We start from the raw sequence: 23722 nt of genomic DNA on the forward strand, positions 1-23722 counted from the left end.
CGGGATTTGGCACGCCAACCTCTAGGAAGTTGCCCGTTTTAATTAAAAATTCAACAATAATTACATACGTAAGTTGTTCAATAAATTACAGCAACGGCAAAATGTAATTAATGGCGTGTTGTTTGGGGTAAATTAACACTGACTTATTTATTTTCTAATTTTTCCTCCGGTTCCAGTTCGGTTGGCCAAGCGGGACTCGTAAAAGCTACCGCCACACCGACTTCTAATGGGATGCTGCTGTCTCGGTGGAATTGTCCTTGTGGGAGCGCTGCATGGCATCTAGTTTTCTCCAGGGGGGAAAGCATTTCTGGGATTTGTCTCTGGTGGCGGTAAGTTACGATCATGGCAGTGCAATAAATGTATTAAAAGTGAATGAATGTGGTATTTGCTGTCGCAGGAATTTATTGTTCAACTCAAGTCGAATATTCAAACGCAAAATCGTTGTGACGTTTATCAAAATTATAGTCTTGATTCGTAAGATTGAAGCAGTTACACGAATCTTATTCAGTTTAAACATCTGTAGAGTGTAATAAAGTCGTAAAATGAAAATAGCAAAAAAATAGTGACTTCCACTGAAAGTTTCTTAAAGATTTTCAGTGGAAGATTCGTGCAGAAACTTAGAAGATTCTAGAAAATTTTTCTAGCGTTTCCCAGAAGTGCTTCTGGCTTCCTCCGGAAGTTACTTCCGATTAGTATTGATTGGTATGAATTGATTAGTATTGATTGAGTGATTAGTATTGAATGTGAGAGTACAGTGCGCGAATTTCCAATAGCTTCTCATTAATGCCGTTTTTCTAAGTGATTTTCTAAGCTAAAATTTGAGAAAGTTATATATTTGCAAAGATTGTGAAAAGACGAATCTTTATTAATACGAAGTGAACGTTATCAAAAGTGTTGCAAAAATAATATTTCAACTCAAGCTGAGTATTGAAATTCTGCTGTTGTGCTTTTGACCGAAGGGTCACCGGCCGCATGCAATATGTCATCGACCGTGCAGTGTGGCGTTTGCGCCAAAGCAATAAAAGAAGATAGCGAAAAAGTGCTTTGCTTTGGCCCCTGTGGATTGATTTTACACTTGTAGCGTTCAGATGAAATTGATAAACATGGTTGGAAGGCAATGGATACAAATCGGGGTTTAAAATACATGTGTCATGGTTGTAGGAAACAACAAAGTAGCTACAACAGTGTAATTGAAAAATGCAATGATTTTTTTTCCTTTGGTTTGTTTTTTTCCGTCGATCTTGTTTTCCGTGCTGAGCACCAATGCTACCGACGTGCCAGGAAGGCAGCTCCCACACCTGGACCCTACCTATCGACCCATCAACTCATGAACCGGGGACCAAAGGCTTTATTTCCCATCCGAAGGGAGGCGTGATCAGAGATGTTATGCCTCAGAACATCCCGGCGGCGCCGACTGGGATTGAACCCAGGCCTGCTGGGGTGAGAGGTAAACACGCTTACCACTACACCACCGGCGCCGTTCAAAAAATGCAAAAGGGAAAGATAACCAAAGTTCCGTGGATGATTCCACAATAAATAATAGGTCCAAAGTATATGACGATAAAAACAGTAACCCCACATTGAATGGTTACGGTAATTGCAATTCAGAAAATGGTACATACTCTGGTCAAGTTAAGAGAAATGAAGCCATAGTAATTGTGAGGCCAAAGAAAGCATCACAAAATTCAAGCAAAACTAAACAACACCTTAGGCAGAATATTGATCGCACGGCTAACAAAATTCAAAACGTTGGGGAAGGAAAAGGTGGTTTAGTAATTCTTGAAGTGAAGGATAAGGATGACATTGATTCCGTCATTGCTTCGGTGAGAAGTAAATGTGGGGAAGATTACGAAGTCTCAGTACCAAAATCTATGAAACCACGTCTGAAAATCATTGGTGTGGGAGAAGAATTTAGTGAGGAAGAGCTTATACAATCATTGAGAGAGCAGAATGATCTAGAAATTACATATCTCAAGGTAGTGACTCGTTACAAGCAAGGACATTCAGAATTCTCAACGTTCAATTTCATCGTGGAAGTAGATCAGAAAACACATGACACCATGTTTAAAAATGGATGGGTTAACGTTGATTGGGAAAGATGTAGGGTTGTGGAATGTTATGGAATAATACGTTGCTACAAGTGCTGCAACTTTGGCCATAAGAGTACGAGTTGTCAAAACAACCAAGTGTGCTCCAGATGTGCCGGGTCTCACAGTGTTAATGGATGTAGCTCTGAGTTGGTGTGTTGTGTGAATTGTGATCGGGTTAACAAATCAAGAAAGTGAAGTTTGAAAACCGATCATTATGCTTATAGCAATGACTGTGCGGTTTACAAACAACTTGTAGCTAAAAAATGTCAAAGAATGAACCGCGATGATTAGCAATTAAAACAGATGAAAGCTTTTTATCCAGTGCTGTTCTTGAACTGTGGAGGCCTTTCGACAAAATTCACTGAAATTTGTTTACTGATTGAAGCATCTAAACCAAAGCTGGTAATGCTTACAGAAACACATGTGACGGAACTTTTGGGTGATACACATTTCCAAATAGCAAACTACAATGTTATAACTTGTTACTCTGATTCAAGACACACAGGTGGTGTCATGATATACGCTCACTCAAGTATCAAATATCAAGTGTTGGAAAATGAGAAAAAAATAGAAATTGGTTCCTGGCCATAAATGTCAGCAATGGTATGAAACCTGGTCATTACGGTGTTTTGTATCATTCACCAGGGGACAGTGACACTGAATTTTTACAAGTGCTCGAAGAAACTTGGTTGGAAAAGTTTATTGATCTAACGAAGTTTAACGTGCTTTGTGGTGATTTTCGAATAATCACGATGCATCTAGATTGAAGCTGGTCACTCAAGCACATGGCCTTAAGCAACTTGTACATGAATACACACGCATAACACGTACTACTCGCACAATGATACCGAAATTGCAGAAAAGTTCAATGCATATTTCGTAGATAGTATTGAAGAAATCAGTGTATCGATCAATAACGAGATCTTCCAACAGAACTCGAAGGAATGGTTACAGAAAATCAGTTCTCAGCATTCAGACCAATAACTAGGGAAGAACTGAAGTCAATAGTGTGGTCTTTGGAGGATAAATCAGGATCTGATGAAGTAAGCACAAGGATTCTTAAGGATACTTTCGAAGCCCTTGGGAACACTTTACTAGAAATAATAAATGAGTCCTTAATGAATGGTGTTGTTCCTAACTCATGGTAGTTCCTATTGAAAAGGTTCAAAAAACAATTAAAGCTGAAGAGTACCGGCCTGTGAACATGCTGCCACTCTACGAAAAAGTTCTGGAATTGACAGTGAAAGAACAGCTTTTGGAGTATGTTTCAGAAAATAATCTTCTGATTCCAGAACAATCAGGGTATCGTAAAAATCATTCTTGTGAAAGTGCGTTGAACTTTGTCCTTGCAAAGTGGAAAACTCACCTTGAAAAGCGGTTTAAAGTGATAACTGTGTTTCTAGACTTAAAGAGAGCATTTGAAACTATCTCTAGAAGCAAACTAATACAAATGTTAATGAAATATGGTGTTTGTGAAACTGTACTGCAGTGGTTTTCATCGTACTTAAATCTCCGATACCAAAAAACTAAATATAAACATGTGATATCAAGTGCCAAAGAAACAATAAATTTGCAAATTTTGCAGATAGAGCTGGAATTAGGGCGTAACAGCTTTTGTAAACAATTACTTCTCTCGAAAATTTCTATGAATTCAAGGCACTCCCAATACAACCATCGGGTAGGGGAAGTCTTGTTATGTTCACGGTCCATATTTATCATCTCAAATAGTAGGGGAAATGGATGTAATGTTGGCCTAAAGGCCCCTTATTTGGGCCTATACATAAATTCTGTAATCGACAAAATTTTCAATAGCGACAAAAATTAATAATATTAATAAAATAAAGAAAACAAATAAAATAAATAGAATAAAAAAAAATAAAAAAAAATAAATAAAATAAATAAACTTTATAAAAAAAATATATATATGAAATAAATTAATTAAAACAATATATGAAATCAATTAAATAAATTAAATAATTAAAAAAAACATTAAAAAATGTATATAAATAAATAAATAAAACAAAACAAATAATAAAGCAAACCAATTAAAAAATAATTAAATTTAATAAATTTAATAAGAAAAATATAAATTAGATAAATTTAATAGATTAATCAATTTTAATAAATTACATATAGTAAATAAAATACATACACTTCATAAATTGCATAAATTTCATAAATTTTATAACTATTAAAATTTATAAATTGCATTAATTTCATACATTTAAAATGATAATAAATTTTAATAAACTTCATATGTTCATTTAATTTAATTAATTTCACTTGATTATTAATTTCTATAAATATAATATGTTAATAAAGTTAATGAATAAAAGAAATTAAATCAATTTAATAAATATCATAATTCAAATTAATAAAATAAATTAATTGAATTTAATAACTTAATAACATAAGTACGTGTGGAAGTGTTTTTTTTTTCCTTTGGTTTGTTTTTTCCGTCGATCTTGTTTTCCGTGCTGAGCACCAATGCTACCGATGTGCCAGGAAGGCAGCTCCCACACCTGGACCCTATCTATCGACCCATCAACTCATGAACCGGGGACCAACGGCTTTACTTCCCATCCGAAGGAAGGCGTGATCAGAGATGCTATGCCTCAGAACATCCCGGCGACGCCGACTGGGATTGAACCCAGGCCTGCTGGGGTGAGAGGTAATCACGCTTACCACTACACCACCGGCGCCGTTATGTGGCAGTGGTTATCACGATATCGAGCATGTTGTTTGGTCATGTACCTTACACCGTATTGCCAGATCTGAGTTATCTACATCCCTCAGGGCCCAAGGAAAACAACCCGCGATACCCGTTAGAGATGTCTTGGCGAGCCGAAATCTCGACTAGGGGAAATGCTTGCTTCGGCAATACCTTAACCTATTATCGTCAGGGGGGTAAACAAAGTCATAGAGCACTCAAATTTAGCCAATAGATGCTCTGAAACACAATGTATCCACATGCCAAAATTGAACTCTCAAGGACGTTGTTTACCCCCCTGACGAAAATAGGTAAAGGTATTGCCGAAGCCAACACTTCCCCTATTTGAATTTAATTTATGTGTTTTTAAAACGGATATATCTGAGGATTTAGAAGTTAGTGTCATCATGTGTTCTCCCAAGTTGATAGCTGCCCGTCGGTGTACCCCCATGTTTGTCTTTTTCATCAGAGTGTTGCTTAGTTCTAGATCAAGAGCACATTGCTCTCCAAACCTTGTGTTCACAATCCCTACCATGCCATCCATTTGTTACAATTTGTTACCCCTAACCTCGAGATAGCCGCGAGTAATCAGTCCAGCTTTACTAACGTTAGTTTTAAGTAATTTTGTAATCTAAACAATGAATATCGGCTGCGCAGAGCTACAGCAAAAGAGCCTGGAAAAATAAACACATTATAAAAAAAAATCATAAAATAAATACATAAAATAAATTAAATAAATTAAAGAATTCAGCAAGTAACCTTACACAAGTTTGTAAAAACAGAAGCTTTTTTTACACATGAGTTGTCAAGGTTAATTCAAGCTTTTTCACCTTAAACATAGATTTATTTTATATTTATTAAAGCTCGATGAAATAATGCGGCAAACAAAAACATTTATTTTGAGTTGACCTCCTCCAATTTGCAGAATTGTACGTTATGGGCAATCATTCACATATGTGCAAAAATTCAGCCATTTTGTATTTTAAATTTTTATCTTTTAAAGGCTTTTTTGGTTTTTTTCAATGAATTGTCTGAAACAATGTTGATGTGAAAAGTAAAGTCTTTCTGGCAAAATATACACGGTAATTTTATTAAGTAATTTTGAATAAAAATTCAAGAAAAGTTGTAAAACTCAGATATCTCATGACGTATAACTTCTATTTTTATAGTTTTGTTTTTAAAAACAAAAGCTCATGAAAAATTACAACTTTTGGAATATAAATATTCAGACAGAAATTTGACAAAAATCGTATAACTTTTGATAATATGTTTAAACTTCTTAGCAAGTTTTATTGTTTGATTTTTATGAAGAAATAACATTAAAAATCGTTCGAAAATAGACTAGTCAAAGGCTAGAAATATCCTTAAGGATTTAAAAAAATATAGGGGATGTAAGATTTGCTTACAATAATGAGTGGCAGGATGTCGCAGGATGTTAGTGGAGCCCCATGAATGGAGAATGAGATATACCGAGCTGCGGTCCAATGCAAGAAAATGAAGATAGAAAAATGTGGAGTGCATTAGTTAGTGAAATTAATCATTTAGAAAAAAAATAGAACAAAGGTCCCGACCAACCGTTCGTGAAACTTCTTCAAAGTTCTTTATACAGAAATAAATATTTATGTCGGCAATTCTTTCCTTTTAATTTTCTATGATTGCGATGTACACATTTAAAAATATTTATTGATCGATACTTACATTTAAGATTATTTCTTCATTGGTCATATGATAGTAATCTATAAAGGTGCCATACTTAATTTCCTTTAATTGCGATATGTCACATGGACTTTAGTATTTTTTACAAATATTCATCCATAAATATTTAAATACTGATATCATCGTAATTTTGAACTTTGACAAAGAACAACTAAGATTGCCATCGATGCACATTTATAATCTCCTTGTTATCGATTTGCATCGCTGGTTAAAGAGAGTTCGAAACACACCAGGTGACCGATGGCAATGTTTATATTATTTATCGACATATTCGGCATTTCATCGGAAGAAGCAATCTGCCGGTAAATAAACGAGAAGACCGATGGCCGCGACGCAGCAAATGTTTACCATTGTAGTTCGTCAAGTTTACGTCTATATATTTAATAGCCCATGATAGCATGCGTGGTGGGATTCTCGGTATTTGGAACCCAATGAAGAAAATTGATACCTTTTTGACCTTTATTACTACTGATGACAAATAAATATTGAATTCTTGTATGAAAGATTTACAGAAATTTCAATACACCACATACTAGAGTGTGTTTGCCTGTCGTTGATAAGTTCATCAACAGCAGCCGTGGACCCAAGGATTAGCAACCAACAACGAAATTAGTACACCCCAGATGGCATGGGATCGAAACTAGAAATTATGCAGATAAAAAATCACAAATAAAATCAATAGTTTTTTTTTATAAATGCGTTTATTTTTCCAGGCTCATTTGCCATAGCATTGCGGAGCCGATATTCATTGTTTAGGTTACAAAATTTCTTAAAACTAACATTAGTAAAGCGGGTGCCGATTACTCGCGGCTATCTCGAGGTTAGGGGTAACAAATTGTAACAAATGGATGGCAGGGTAGGGATTGAGAACACAAGGTTTGGAGAGCAATGTGCTCTTGATCTCGAACTAAGCGACCAACTGATGAAAAAGACAAACATGGGGGTACACCGATGGGCAGCTAACCACTCGGATCTAGCAACACAATGAAGGGTGCATGACCAAAGCACGTGGTCGATATCGTGGTAGCCACTACCACAAGCGCACAAATTGCTGCCTGCGAGCCCGATTCGGAAGAAATGCGAGTCTAACGAGTAGTGATTGGACATGACCCTTGATATGACACGTATAAAGTCACGGCTCATGTCCAATCCTTTGAACCATGGCTTGTTCGATACCTGTGGGAGAATAGAATGTAACCATCTTCCCAGATCACTCTCATTTCATTTTTGTTGCCAGTTGGTGAGAACGTGCTGACGGGTAATTGAGAAAAATCAACAGTTGTGTATCGATATTTTGAATTTACAACAGAAATCGATTTTTGATCTGGCAACACAATCGATATTCTAACATTGGTAACGATTGGTAGCAATATTTTGAGAAAGATCTTTATAAACGATTCACGATTAGACTTTTAGCATCTTTAAAATTATTCATGAAATGGTGACGATCGCTATCGATTTTCTTATGAATGGCTTTGAAGATCGATGCATAGGAAATTAAAGAAAATTATCGAAATTGTTGGTCGGGGTTGCAGACCAGACTCGAATCGTGAACGTTGCATTCATCTTCATGCATTGCTTTCTCCACTGTTCTCTCCATGCTTCGGAATATGGATTGGCTAAAAGCAAATAAGAAGTGCTCATTTCCTCTCATACTCGATTTCGTGTGCTTTTTCTGCTGAACGGGAATTGGAGAGAATCGTGGCAAGTGTGTGCGTCGTTCTACAATATTATAAGTAAAATGCTTGGTATAGTCGAAGGCGTAGACAGAACGCGAAATAAAACAGATAAAAAATCATTACCTCGCCTTCAATAAAGAGAGAGAGAGAAAAGGATTAGTCATTTACACTACCTTATTTGCTTATCCTTGAAAGATACGTTTATTTCGTCTACAATGTGCAGACTTCTTCACTAACTACAAATACCAGTCGAGTATTAGAACAATACACTGAAGAAGTCTGCACATAGACGAAATAGGCGTAGCTGTCAAGGATAAGCAAATAAGGTAGTATTAGTAAAAAGTTCAAAATTTGACCATCAGTTTTTGTGTTATGATTTTTGTAAATTTTCAAGTATCTATGCTTTTAACATTTCGCGTTTCCATGGCCCCTTTAAAATATATATATATATATAGGGAAAATGTCTCTAATGTTGGCCTATGGATCTAAGATTGGTTCCATCGCTAAAAATCTGCTATTTATCAAGTTTATCTAGGTAAACGCGTCATTGGGACGGTACTAATGGATATTTTTGATCGCTATTGACAATTTAGTCGATTGCAGAATTTTTGTATAGGCCCAAATAAGGGGCATTTAGGCCGCCATTACATTCATATTGATTACATGTTAATTTTATTAATTTTAGTAATTTTATTAATTTTATTAATTTTATTAATTTTTTTTATTTTTTTTATTTTATTTTTTTTATTTATTTTATTTATTTTAGTAATTTTATTAATTTTATTAATTTTATTAATTTTTTAATTTTCTTTATTTTATTAATTAAATGTTTTTTTTATATGAATTTGATTAATTTTATTAATTGTTTCGAAAATGATCAATTTTCCAGACGTCCTTATATTTATCTCCGAAGGAGAAAATCACATTTCCATTTATTTCTCCTACGTAAATGTGCATCATTTTAAATTGCATATTGGTTCTTTATTAGGTTCATATTGTAGCATGATAATGTGGCTTCCAAACACACATGATATAGAATTTCTCTGATTGTTAGATTTGGGAGGAGCGATGGTTTTTAAAAAGTCCTTATATTAATTTCCACTAGTGTATTTAAATTTGGGACAGTTGTTCGGGGCCTCAACACAAAACGCAAGAGCAGGTTTAACAGAGAGTTGTACAGTTTACCCTCACTAGTGTACAATCTATGGTTTGAGTTGATAAAAAAGTAAGAGGTTGTATCTAAGACACGACCGTAGATTTGACGTACGATTACGAAGGGTAGTTATGATGTCACTGCAAAAGTATAGTAAATATTAAATTGATTTCTTAATTTATCATTTTAAAATTTCGATAGGTTGAAATTCGGAAGCAATTTGAGAGTTCTTCTCTTTAGATGTCCATGTAGTACAAGCCAATCCTGGACGATATGTCTTGGAATCAAGTTCTTACTTTTAGTTAACTCCTTTATTAGTCATTTGTGGTCCTGAAAAGGACCGATGGGTTGGAAGCTTGGAAGCTAATTAAGAACAATACTGTGGAAATTTTTCCTCGATGTTTTTGGAAATGATACCGGTGCGGAAATGAAATATGTATTAGGGAAAACACATCAATCACAGAATCTGAGCCTACCGGACGCTACCTACGTTTATAGTAGTAGTAGTAAATATATGTTTATTTCTATTGATTTGGATAGTACATTGATTTAACATTTTAATTGATTAGCCTACCGGGATCTTCATCTTTGTTTCATTTGCTATTCTAATTTAATATTTGGGTTTTTGACTAGTTTACAGGGGGGGGGGGGGTTTTGATTTAATTAAAAACAAATGATACCTACCTTTTTAATCTAAGGCTTAAGACCAATTCCACGCCAAATCGGTCAGTCACCAAAACAAACAAAAAAACGTATTTATGATTTTTTTTATATTTTTTTAATAAAAACTTGAATAGAAAGCAGAAGTTATGAAAATAGCTACAGGATGGAAAAACTTTTAATAAAAAAGTTTTTCTAAGAGCAAATTTTAAGGCATTTTTGAAACTTTCATTATTTACGGCAAAATGTTCAGTTTGATGTCAGTATATGATTATAAAAATAATTTCAAACCATAGTGCTCCTATCGATTAACTTCCTAAATGCCGTTTTCGTAAGTTATACGTGATTGTCCATCAAATATGATAAGTTTTGCAAAATATGCATGTTCTTTTCTTCAACTTACCCTTGCACCAATAGACTATTTTTTTTTCTACAACCAACTGTTTTCGAACTACATTTTTTTTTAAAAGCATGTGTGCAAAAACACATAGGCCCTTTTAAAAAATTACCCTTGAGTCAAAAGGGTCTCCTCTCCTGCGGAAAATACTTGGTCTATCATACTGAAAATATGGGCAAAGTATCATCCAAATCGAAGATGGTCGAGCACGATTTCAGGTTTTTTCAGCTCATTCTGGATGGAATCCCTCTTAACCTAACGTGCCTGATTCCCAATGATCAGCTGATCGAATTGCCTACAGCAATATCTGAACCTTTGGATGGTAGCTGTTCTCCGTAACTCCAGCGCCTGAAGCCCAGCCAGGCGATGAACCTCAGAGTTCCTCATTCGTGGAGGACTGTTGAGGATCATTCTCAAAAACTTGTTTTGGATCCTTTGTAATTTGAGGTGATGGGAATTTACGCTACTCTCCCAGATTGGCACCCCGTATTCTCTTACAGGAAGGATTATTTGCTTATATACAGCAAGCTTGTTGTTCAGGGACAGAGAGGATCGCCTTTTGATGAGTGATTTCATCAGGATGTTACATTTGGTTTTTGTTTTGTCAATGTGTTTCCTGAAAAGCAATTTGCTGTTGAGTGTAAGGCCGAGGTACACTACCTCTTTTGACCATTCCGCCACTGTGCCGTGCAAGTTGATGTTATTATTCTCAGACGGAACAAGTCTGGGTGATTTGGAATGAGGAAAGATGATGACCTTTGCCGCGTTGATACGGATCTTCCAGCTGATGAAGTATTCTGACAGGACATTTAGGCTTCTCTGAAGTTTGGCGGTCAGAGTTCCGATGACCCTACACTTAAAGATGATGGATGTGTCATCTGCGAACAGATACAACGATCCACCTTCAGGGAGAGCCGGCATACTTTTGATGTAAATTTTAAGCCCCTTCTATTAAGAGAACTCGGCAAGGTTTTTATTGGCATAATGCTCTTATAATTATTTTATAATTTGCACCAAAAGGCATACCGATCGGGCATGCTCAGTGCTTAGTATCAATATTCGGCGACTGTGTTAGGGAAACTACTTTTCCCAACACGGAATCGCCTCGTTTTCTGATGACAAAATTACGAATTTACGTGCACAAAACGCACGGATGGTGGAGTAATGCTGAGCTATTAGGGTGTTCAAGACGGATGAGGCTGGCGAGCTGTATGTTGTTTGGAACGAGGATGACGCGCTTGGCATAGATGACCCACAGCGACTCACGAAGAAACTGATTTCGACCCATAGTGGTGCGGCTTCTTCCTCCTTCTATGGATGCTCATGTGGGCTCTGCAGCTCGCTACTTGCAGGCTGCGTATCGTTGTGTACTGGAGAACAATGTTCATCGCCACACGCCGAAAGCACTGCTACTGCTGATGCTGCTGCTGCTGCTGACACCGACGACCGGACACCACCACACACGGTGATTGAATGAGCACCGTTCAGTGAGACAGGATCGAATTCGACTTTTAAATCTGTGTTAGGGAATGCGCTTTTTGCAAGCAATCGGTGATAATTTTGATCACTATTGCAATAGTTGGATATTTGTGTATTTTACAAAAGTGACCTATTGAAAATTAATAAAGTGTTCATTTTAGTAGATTTGTGGATAAATTTCCAATCATTTGGCTTGTTTAGAATTAAATTCCATCTGCTATTGACAGAGTTATATGTGCTCAAAACCTGACATCTTTTCGTAATGCTGTCGATTTTAGTTTTTTGAAATTGTACCCCCAATATGTGCCGAAAGACGTAATCCTACGTCAAAATATATCTATCTGTAATACATGTACACAGCAAAAAAATAATTTTGATATCACGTCAATGTGGATGCACTACAATCATGTCGAAAATATGGTGTAATATTACTTGCTAGAAAGGACAAAATTATCATTAATACAATGCATGAACTGCCATTACGCTGCTTTTACTGCATTTGTTTATTTATGTGGTCAAATTACATGAAATTTTCGACATGATTGTAGTGCATCCACTTTGATGTGATATCAAAATTATTTTTTGCTGTGTAGTACAGCACGTAGAAAAGCCCTTTTTATTTAAGGTTTCAAATTGTGCAGAAATTGTCTCTTCTTATACATTGATTACTTATCACTGTTATAATCCCCTTTAATGAAACAAGAAAAAAAATGGCTTTCGGTCATCAACTCGATGATATTTAGACGAAGATTTACTTTTCAACCTCCCCAACAGTCAATCACCATGGTTGGGGTTCCATCTGTGCCGGAAATTGCATCAACATCAATAGACTTGTTAGGCCGGCTTACCATCGTGACACATCTATTCGCCCCATACCGGGTCAACAACGGGTTACAATTCCAATCCATTCCATTCAACTGCAATTGCTTTTCCATTTACCACGCCCCACTGCAGATCTGAGACTGATCCCCCTCAGCTCATAACAACGTCATCTGCTAATTTCCCAAGCCACCCATTACATGCTGGCATGCCGAATGCAGTAAAATCATTTCCCTTCGGTCTCTACGGAGATCTGGGTTTCAACAACAGTGCCAAACTTAATAAAAATAGCTTTACTACTATTTCCATTCCCGCACTGGCCAATAATACATTTCAGCATTTCCAGATCAAGACCGGAAAGCTTTCATTAGCTCTCTCTCTCTCTCTTCCCAAGCTGGCCAATGGTTTTCAGAGCATTTGCACCTTGTTTGTTTTCTCTCAATAATTCCTCAGCGTTCAATAAATAATTAGAAATAACATGATCAAGCACCCGGGTCTGCTGGTCCGTACCAGAACCACACTCCACTCTTCAAAACATTTATTTTTCTGCATCTACCCCTCCTCCCTCCCTTCGCTTATGCTTCATTTCTCTTTTTCCCATTGCAGTTCTCCACCACGGCCACGACATTGGAGGGCAAGATGAAGCACGTAAGTACATTTAAGAGCTTCCTGTCCGACTGTTGTCCGCATTCCTACTTCCCCAAACACACATGGACTCTCAACAACCCAGTAATTGATATCTACATGCCCGGTGAAGCACCAAACGCCGGACCAGAATCGAACCCCGGTCAGGGACCAGGGGCGAAGTAAGGGGGTTCTGATCAGCAGCACAGTCGGAAACCTGGCTTCTCCATGATACTTCAGTATTGATGATTTGGTTTGTTCTTCTGCTGCTGCTGCTGCAACCGACGATGATGATGCATTCCATATGCAAAAAGGGGACTCCCCCAAGTCAAAAGCATATAAGATAGTAATTTTTCATACTTCCATTTCCAAAGACCTGAGAGCGTGTGTGCACCTCGCCCCAGTTGCATTGCTAGAGAGTGGCGCGCATTCTAGCCCCCCACTTTCTCTCCTAAGCTGATTCCGGTAGAGCGGTAGGTAGCACCAAGTATTAAGAGTTCATTTTCGTTGGAAGGAAAACTCATCAGTGATTCCGGATTAATTTTCTCCTTTCAGATTCAATTTCCGGATCTGTTTCGTTTTGCAGGCTTGAGAGTGAGTGAGTGAGTCAGACTGAAGGGGAATGTGGAGTGTGTGTAATCCACATACGCTCGAGCTGTGGCGATGACGGCATTCCCGTTCAACAACAAGAGTTAGATGAGTTGTGGAAGAATTGAAGCTTTTTGAATATTTTTCATTGGTCCCCCGGCGTTGATGGCCAGGACGATGATGGGAGAAAAAAAAAGGTTCTACCATTCCGACTGACTGACTGGCGAGGGTGCAGCAGCTCCTGGTAATAAAATAGTTACGATAAGCAAAAGCGAAATGTTCGAAGGATTCCGGCGGATCCGGAGCGAGGAACCTTGACGAGGGTGGGAGAGGCGTTCCGAGCTTATGATGTGCTTTATAAATAATACATCAGCAGTTGGATTGAATCCGCCGGTAGACGTTCGAGGCACTTCCTGGCTTTTCGTTCGTTTTTCTATCAGGGGATGTGCAACACGGTTGGGAAAAAGAAGAAATGCTCTATCCGTTTGAAGCCATAAAAGGAACGATCTGTGAAGAAGACAAAGGAAGTTGGTTGATGGCTTGCACTTCTTGAAGCAAAGTTCTGACATGCTTCGGTGGTGGTGGTGGTGGTGGTGGTGGTATGCAGAAAACATAAATTTTGACTTGTATCGTCGTGAAAGGGAAGCGGAAGGGAAGATGAAATAAAATTTCCCGGTGAGGTAAACGGAAAGCACTGGAGCGCGGCTGAAAGGGTCATCATACATGATTCAGCAGTTTAGATGAAAACAAACAGCTAAGCTTGGACAAAGTGCTTGGTGTAGCGATTGTGATTGTGATGTATTGCCTAGAAGTATTTCAAGCAGGAGGTTGGATACAGGAATGCTGGGATTATCGAAATTTTCCCTTTGGGAGGGCAGATTATTTAACTAGCAAAACTTGCTAAATGCGACATGTGAGATTTATTTCAAATAAGTGTGATTCCTGCCAAGCTACCGATAGAAGTTGAAAGGATCCTCGATTCCGAGGTACTTTTCCGTTTTTTCGATTTCCACATCAAACTTTTCCTTCAAGCTTTTCAGGTGTTTCAAGCTTCCATTGAGGATAACAGATGATGGTTTGAGATGCTTTTCAGTAATAAGAGTTTTGAGCGACTCAAAACAATCATAAGTTCCGTTCTAAAGCTTTTGATTTTTTCATGAACGTAAAATATATCCATCCTTGAAGATAGGCATTGAGATGGTTTAACTTTAGAAAAATATCAGAGACATATGCGAGCTTTCCTTGTACAATCAGTTCTTGGAGCTCAATATTGTTCCCGACGATTGGAGACAAGTGAGGGTGATAGCCATTAAAAAGCCTGATAAACCCCCGTCGGATCACAATTCGTATCGGCCCATCGCGATGCTGTCGTGCATTCGGAAATTGATGGAGAAAATGATCCTTTTTCGCCTCGACAAATGGGTTGAGACGAACCACCTTCTTTCAGATACTCAATTTGGTTTCCGTAGGGGTAAGGGAACGAACGACTGTCTCGCGTTGCTTTCCTCGGAAATTCAGTTAGCTTTTGCTAAGAAAGAGCAAATGGCTTCTGTGTTCTTGGATATCAAGGGGGCTTTTGATTCAGTATCCGTTGAAGTTCTTTCAGAGGAACTCCACGCTTGTGGATTGTCTCCATTAATGAATAATTTTTTGTACAATTTGCTGTCAGAAAAACATATAGCTTTTCTCATGGAAACTCTACAGCTTTTCGATTTAGCTACATGGGTCTCCCCCAAGGCTCATGTTTAAGCCCCCTTTTGTACAATTTCTACGTTAGAGAAATTGATGTCTGTCTTAGTGACAATTGCACGTTGAGACAACTTGCAGATGATGGCGTAGTGTCTATCACAGGGCCAAAAGAGGTTGACCTGCAAGGACCCTTACAGGATACCCTGGACAATTTGTCTACTTGGGTTATTCAGCTAGGTATCGAATTCTCCACGGAGAAAACTGAGTTGGTCGTTTTTTCTAGGAAGCATAGCCCAGCACAACCGAAGCTTCAACTTTTGGGTAAACCGATCACTCATTCCATGTCTTTTAAATATCTCGGGGTCTGGTTCGATTCCAAATGCACCTGGAGATCCCACATTGAGTATCTGAGACGAAAATGCCAACTAAGGATCAATTTCCTTCGATCAATTACCGGAACGTGGTGGGGGCCCATCCACAAGATCTTCTGACGTTGTTCCGGACAACGATTTTATCGGTTTTAGAGTACGGTAGTTTTTGCTTCCAGTCGGCAGCTAAAACGCACATCATCAAGCTGGAACGGATCCAGTATCGTTGTCTTCGTATCGCGTTAGGATGCATGCACTCGACTCATACTATGAGTCTCGAAGTGCTGGCGGGCATGTTGACTAGCCTATTGGTACCAAGAAATTCGATTAACGTATCCCATTCTAGTATAAATTCCAGCACTACATGTTTCGAGGGGTGCATCGATTAGCTTGGGACCGAAGATAGTACCAGAGCTGAGCCAAAATTGACTGGAAAGGTGCAAAAATCATCAAAGCCGTCAGAAAAGCTTCACATCATATCGTGCCTTTTTTAAGCTAACAAATCTGAGAATTCTAGTAGCTTCTCTTCTCTTCTTATTGGACTGTACGGAACAACGTATGACTGAATAATCAGTTGGACATTGTCCCGTAGATGGGCAACATCACGCCCGAAACCGGTCGACAGAAAGGTTATTCGCGCACGAGGCGAACGTTTTGTGTGATTTTCTTGTCTTCATTCTTTTTAGTGCTGATTAAATTGATCCCCGTTCTCCGCCTTTAATTATTTGGCAAATTCCCATTCATTAACCCCGAGCCGCGGGTAATCGTTCACCCCACCAACTTCAACCCTTTTCCACTTCAACACACGCACTACCGAAAGTGAACATGTTGATGCAAGCTTTGACTCCTCCCACTAGAAGGATTTCATAGCATAACACAGCAGCCACGATAGCAAAAGAGGAGAAGAAGAAGAAGAAGAAGAATTTATCATATGGATCATCCAATACAAAGTTGAAACTAAACAAATACGCATTCTCCTTTTCCGTGATAAGCCGAAAACAATCAGCCTTTCTCAATGCTCACAATGGGATAATCCCTCCAAATCGAGCATTTCGTAAACCCCATCTATACCTTTGGTGCCAAAAAGTTCCTGCCATTTGTTGCTGTGATCAGCCGATCGGATTTATTGTTGCTGCCACACGAAAGCTCGCAGAGTTTATTATAGAATTTTCTTGGCGCTTGGCGGAAAGGAGAGTATTTTGTTTCTTCGAAAGTACAGTACCTACGGTACTCGTCAGTGAAAGCTAGTACAAGCTACGTCGTCGCGTGTGCAAAAGAAAACGTACACGAACTTGTTACGTCGTGTCCGAGTGGTGGAACGTGTTCGTTCCTGTTACCGTCGTGCCTGATGCCGATTCAGCACACACCAACGAAGATCGACCAAAAGGAAAGGATGGCCGATCTAAAAACGCGTGGGCAGGCAAAAGCAAAAGTTACCCGCATCCTCAAAGCCGTGGATGAAGCATCTGGAGCCGCAGCCGTGCAATTGGATTTGGACCAGCTGACAGTATATGAACGAAATTTGGAGAGCCACTATCAAGAATACTGCGACTTTCATCGTCAAGTCGTAGCGCTGACACCCGCCGAGAAGCTCATCGATCAGGATGAAACCTACATCATTTTCGAAGCCCAATACAACGGAGCGTGTGTTCTGGTCGAATCGCTTATACAATCGATGACCCGTATTATCGTGCAGCAGCAACCACTAAAGGCTCCCATTCCGACCTTCGATGGGAAACCCGAGAACTGGCCGCGATTCAAGGCCATGTTTCTCGACGTGATGCGAACGTCAACCGACTCCAACGCCATTAAGCTTTACCATCTCGACAAAGCGTTGATTGGCAATGCCGCAAGGGTTATCGATACCTGTACTCTGAACGAAAACAACTACACCCGTGCATGGAACCTGCTTGAAGAGCGTTTTGAGGACAAGCGCCTAATCGTAGATACTCACATCCTGGGTATGCTACACCTAAAGAAGATGACCAGAGAAAGTTCCAAGGACCTCTGTGAATTGATCGATGATGTGTCACGTCACATCGATGGACTAACCCTGATGGACGAAAGGATGACTGGAATGTCAGAACTTTTCGTCGTGAATCTTGTGACGACATCATTGGACAACAAAACTCGAATGGAGTGGGAAGCAACGGTACCTCACAAGGAAACACCAACCTACCAAGCAACGATGGATATCCGTAAGAAGCGCTGCTCCATCCTGGAGTCGTGTGAAGATTCGTCGATGAAGCCTTCCGTGTCGAAGCCATCATTTCCTGCTAAGAACCCTACAAGCATGCTGAAGTCCTGCGCTGTCACCGAGAAAGCGGAACCGACCTGCGATGTGTGTGGCAACGGAGGCCACCCAAACTTCAGATGCGAAGCCTTCCGAGCAATTTCCGTTCTAGATCGTCAAGCGAAGGTAAAATAGCTAAAGCTTTGTTTTAAATGTTTGCGGAAAGGCCACAGAAGTAGTGCGTGTAGATCCTCGTCCAATTGTCTCTTATGTTGACACCACACCCTTCTCCACTCTGATCAATCGATCGTTACTAACCTGAACACCGAATCCGATGTGTTGGATAGCGAATCCCTACCTAATACAGTGTCCGTGAGCGGACAAAGGTAAATTTTAATTTATTTTAACGTTGTAAGCACGATAAGTGTTGTGTCTTGTCTCGCGTCGCGTCTTGTGAGAGTCGTGTAGTACATTAGCACAAAACATAAAAAATGAGTGAAACTCCTGAATATTGCTGATTTAGAGTTCCAATACAATTCTGGGATGAATTTCAAGGAATTTTTTAGGTATATATCAAGGATTAGTTTCCAAAGGGTAATATATTCTAAGAATTTCCTAAAGGTGATTCCTAAAGAGATATGCAGAAGATTTCTAAGATTGTGTGTGTGTATTTACAATCTAACTCCCACTGACTGGCAGTGGCATTATGGATAGAATCCTCCTGCAACCAACTTGTATATAAATAATTACAAGAAGCTTAAATCCGGGAGTTAGAAGGTGACAGCTCTATCGCAACTCCAAAAGCCCATTTCAAGAACGCAAGCATTCCAAAGCTATTTTCGAACATGATAAGCCCCGCTCCCATACATTTCAATGTGAGAATCATTAATAATGTACTGCAACTTTCAATCAAGCGGTATTGCTTGATTGACGCGTATTTAATGAGTTGGAAATGTTTGTAGTACTAGTACTCGGAAATTAAGTATGAAAATATTATAAAGGATAAAATGGAACGAACTCACCAAATCTGGCCAAGTGAACCCAACAAGTTGGCCTGATGTGTTAGAGGGGAGGTCACAATTGTAGACGGTTCGCTTCACGGGGTAATCCGGTTTGTGGCAGAGCTTGCACAGAATGTCCCGAATGTAGTCTTGAAACACCTTTTGGACGTCCGACATAATCAGCACACTGTGGAACTCGATTCAAGAAATTCAAGTATCCGTTTGTCACCAATATCACTTTACTGTTAAAAAACCCCGGAACAATGCAAAATCCAAAAATTTGACGGGAGGACAATTTTTTGCTTCTATCTACAAGCACAGCACTCTTCAATCCGGACTTCTAAGGTTGTTATGGACAAAAATTTTAAGGGAATGCTAGCAGAAATTATAAGACGATTGTGGGGAATCATGAAAGCAACTCTGAAGACATCTTTGGGTGATTCTAAGGAAATTCTGTAGAAAATCCAAATTGAAATTATCTTGGCAATTCAAAATTTGAAATTCGGCTATTTTTTATCAAATTTTGAGACCTTGTGTAAAGATTTCATGCGAACAAAAAAATAAGATCCTGGTCTAAGAAAACTCTTCAAGAGGAAAAGCCTGGCTCACACGGCATGAGTCGGACCCTATTATATATATTTTATTATATATCATAGATTTATATAGGTATTTCAAGATATAATTAATAAGTGTCATAAATGTGAACAAGAACGATATATTGTGCAAAATTAAACGTAAGCTCGTAAGTAACTACTAAAAATCACAGTGGCTTATATGTATCTTGCCACCGTAGCTCGATATCAGCCCTACCTCGATGGTCTTTTTAATATTGCATTAGGGAGAGCTCTCAAGAGAGTTGCGATTCATCCGGCAGCCCTTCATGATGACCATTCATTCTGCATGGTCCTTGGCAAAATTTCAATTTCTCAGCTGGTTTGAATCACTACCCGACACTGTTACATCGACTCTACGACCGAAGCCGAATCCTGACATCCGTCTATGATTTACGACACCGTGAACCCTGAGGAAATTGGTTTGACATCATCTAGCACTCACTCGCCTTCACGGTTTCCGCTATCTAACCGGGTTTCTGTATCAAGAACTTCCGAGCCCTTGGGGATCCTTCCGCTGCGCCACTGCCATTCGGGCATCAACTTCCCGCTCCGGTGGCAATAAATAACGCTAATAAGAAACAAATGAACTCGAAATGACACACACCTTCGCTTCGACGGACCGTCGAATAAATCAACCTGTTGTTTGCCCTCTTCCCTTCTCAAACCACCAGCCCAGCTCTATAGACACGTGCGCTGGTTCACTTTTTTCCAAGAACTCCTACCGTAATTGCCCCCCAAATCCCAGAGATTATACGAAGTGCTGAATTTTAATTTTCTTGGCACTCTCCGAAGCGCAATACATATCAGTCAGTCAAGCTCGGTCTCTCTGGCTGTGTGTGGGAGTGACTCGCGGGCGCTGGCGTTTGGAAATATAGCAAAATTTGCCCTATTTTATGATAGCATTTTTCACGGTTGTAATTTGGAAGCGAAGAAGCGAATACTGGCACTGGCTGGTCCTGCGGGATTTGTCCATTTTCTATTCATCATCACACCATCATGGCACACACCGACGTGGCGTGGCGTGGCGTGGCAATGGCAAACAGAACAGAGAACGGGTCGGATGTATGGCATGACTAGCGCATAGCAGCTATACTAGGTTAGGTAGGAAGGTGCCATAACTTTGGCCAGCAACAACAACACACACACACAGAGAAAGACAGAAAAAGAGTACGAAACTCGGGAGTGACGCTTTGGTCCTATAAATCATGAAAACGAATGCCAGACGCTGCAGCAAAAGCATAAATAAAAAGCATAATTTGGAACGTCGTGTAGCTCGGTGCCATGGCCAGCTCAACAACAGCATCAGCCATCCGGGGGGTGTACACCCAATATGATGGATCAACAGAGTCAATTTTAAGCAGAAGGAGGAGGAATGGAAGAGTTAGCGCAAACTTACATCCTGTAGTCGTCACAGATCTAATATGGATGCCAGAGGAGGCCATATGGAGAGTAATACCGTGATGCACCGAATTAATCCAGGCATTTATTTAAAAATTATGTTAGATGAACATGTACGGATCAAATTAAAATTTATGTGGCATTTGAATCACATTTGACCTTAATAATCAACATTTAAAAGTGTCCGGATTTCGGTGAATTTCGGTATCCTTCTGTGTCGATTTTGGTGTGAATATCAAGATTTGCGAAGTTCGAATACTTAGGACTTCCTCATTATTATTATCGATTTTTCCATCATACGTTCTGGCTTAGATTGATTTTGTAATTTTCTGACGGTTTTCATATCCAAACTAAGATTTGCTGAACTACGCTGTATTTTACACGAGACCGTTCCTCCCGAGTCTCAAATCCTCCAAGTGCATGTTCTAGCGCCTTTGAGCCTTGAAAGCGCCTATCAGTGTGTTAAACTTTTACGTTTTGCGTTGATTCTGCACCAATAAAAAGTTCCGCACCTGCTACAAGCATCTCCGAATTATGGTATCTTCCCGAGAAATCTCTCTAAAAAACAGAAATTGGTACTAACAAAACAACACACATAACATCACCTAAATTTCACAAGCAAACACACACGGCTTTCCTCTCATCGCCGACTAAACCCATCCGAAAGAACGAACGAACATGCATCTGTCGGCAAAACTTTAAACAATTCAGCATTAAAACAGGAGGTCTTACGCCTCTAATATGTACCGAGCGGAAGTTTTGTGTGTGCATCACCAGTTTCCTTCCCGACCGCCCACCACCCACTCGCGCTTAGAAGACCTCACATAGGATCCGTTGTCACGCAGTCTAGCAGAATAAGCCGAGTGTCGTTCGAATAACTTTTGCATAAAGCAAATGCTCTCGCACAAAATCCCCCCCCCCTTTCTCCCCTCCCCCCGCCGTCCTCCTCCTACGCATTGCAAAGTGCAACGGTTTCGAAGCCAAAACACACACACACACACACTCAGTTCGGAACATAAACGCCCGGGATTATAATGAGAAATTATGTCAAGCATTAAGTCTTATGCTGCAGTCTCTTCTTGGGTGAGCATTGGACTACCGGTGGGTTGGCTTGTGAAAAACGGAACCCCCGTGTGTGTGCGGTGGAATGTTTGCGAGTGCTTTTATAAACATAGAACACACTACACAACACAGCATCAGTAGCAGCGGCAGTCATCCAGCAGAGAGCAGCACACTAAAACGTAAAACCGCTTGAAAATATTTCCACTTTTCCGCCCTTCAGCGTCGTCGTTGTCGCAAAAATAGCAACAGTATGCAAGTGTGTACGCAACAATTTCAGCTTAGTAGCGAACGGCAAATGGGTGAACGTGTGTGTGTGTTTGTGTTGGGTGCATTTAACATACAACAGGCAGTGCAACGAGTCAAGCATCAGATGAAGAAGGCGATGAGGTGGCTCTCTATTGCTTCTCATCTAGGATGGTACTTGTGTCATAGTTGTTTGGCTTCTTATTCAACGACGGGGTGGCACTCAAACAGCAGAGTGATGGGTGCTTCGGGCTAGGTCAGGATTGTTGGCTTTTTGGTGGCTACAAGCTCATTATTTAGCCCAGAAGGAAGTCTTAGGGTGCAGTTTAATGTTAACAGGTTCATGCACAGAGCGTAAATCTCGGTGAAGCGTTTAATTTGGAAGTGCGGAAGGGACTTGTGCTCCTTTGGCTATGGTCTACTAATTAAAAGCATCGAACATTCTTGAAACTTATTTATACAGTCAACTCTCTACTACTCTTTCCAAGCCGCTCCATGTCCCACTAAAATTTCCCATTACTCCTAAGTAAATCAATATGATTTCGTGCTTACAAGCGAACTGCTATTTGATTAATGTTAAATAACTAGAAATGTCGATACAGTTGTTGTTGTCAGCAATGTATTAAGCTTCGAGTTGCGGAACAAAATAATATTATTTATTTATGTATTTATTTATTGATTTGATGATTTATTGATGAATCTGAATTTCTCGGAATTTCGCTGAATTTCTCTGAATTTCTCTGAGTATCACTGAGTATCTGTGAATTTCCCTGAATTTCTCGGAATTTCTCTGAATTTCCCTGAATTTCTCTGAATTTCTCTGAATTTCTCTGCGAATCTCTGAATTTCTCTGAATTTCTCAGAATTTCTCCGAATTTCTCTGAATTTCTCTAAATTTCTCTGAATTTCTCTGAATTTCTCTGAATTTCTCTGAATTTCTCTGCATGTCTCTGAATTTCTCTGAATTTCTCTGAATTTCTCAGAATTTCTCTGAATTTCTCTGAATTTCTCTGAATTTCTCTGAATTTCTGAATTTCTGAATTTCTGAATTTCTGAATTTCTGAATTTCTGAATTTCTGAATTTCTGAATTTCTGAATTTCTGAATTTCTGAATTTCTGAATTTCTGAATTTCTGAATTTCTGAATTTCTGAATTTCTGAATTTCTGAATTTCTGAATTTCTGAATTTCTGAATTTCTG

At 39.2% G+C, this 23722-nt stretch overlaps 1 protein-coding gene across 2 annotated transcripts in view; it reads left to right on the plus strand.

Annotated features, from left to right (window-relative positions):
* The window catches only part of LOC135697463 (cytotoxic granule associated RNA binding protein TIA1), a 1329144-nt gene that overhangs the window by 344838 nt on the left and 960584 nt on the right, over positions 1 to 23722 (plus strand). Inside the window, exon 3 of one of the 2 annotated variants that reach the window (XM_065217205.1) lies at positions 13310 to 13351. The exons of the other annotated variant lie outside the window; for it this stretch is intronic. Coding sequence (XP_065073277.1) covers positions 13310 to 13351 — 42 coding nt within the window. The remainder of the gene's footprint in view (positions 1 to 13309; positions 13352 to 23722) is intronic. 2 annotated transcript variants of the gene reach the window in all.

Source organism: Ochlerotatus camptorhynchus, unplaced genomic scaffold (assembly GCF_037179485.1).
Source record: "Ochlerotatus camptorhynchus isolate MF236.1 unplaced genomic scaffold, CSIRO-AGI_Acam_v1.1 ptg000070l, whole genome shotgun sequence".
Classification (NCBI taxonomy): Eukaryota; Metazoa; Arthropoda; class Insecta; order Diptera; family Culicidae; genus Ochlerotatus; species Ochlerotatus camptorhynchus.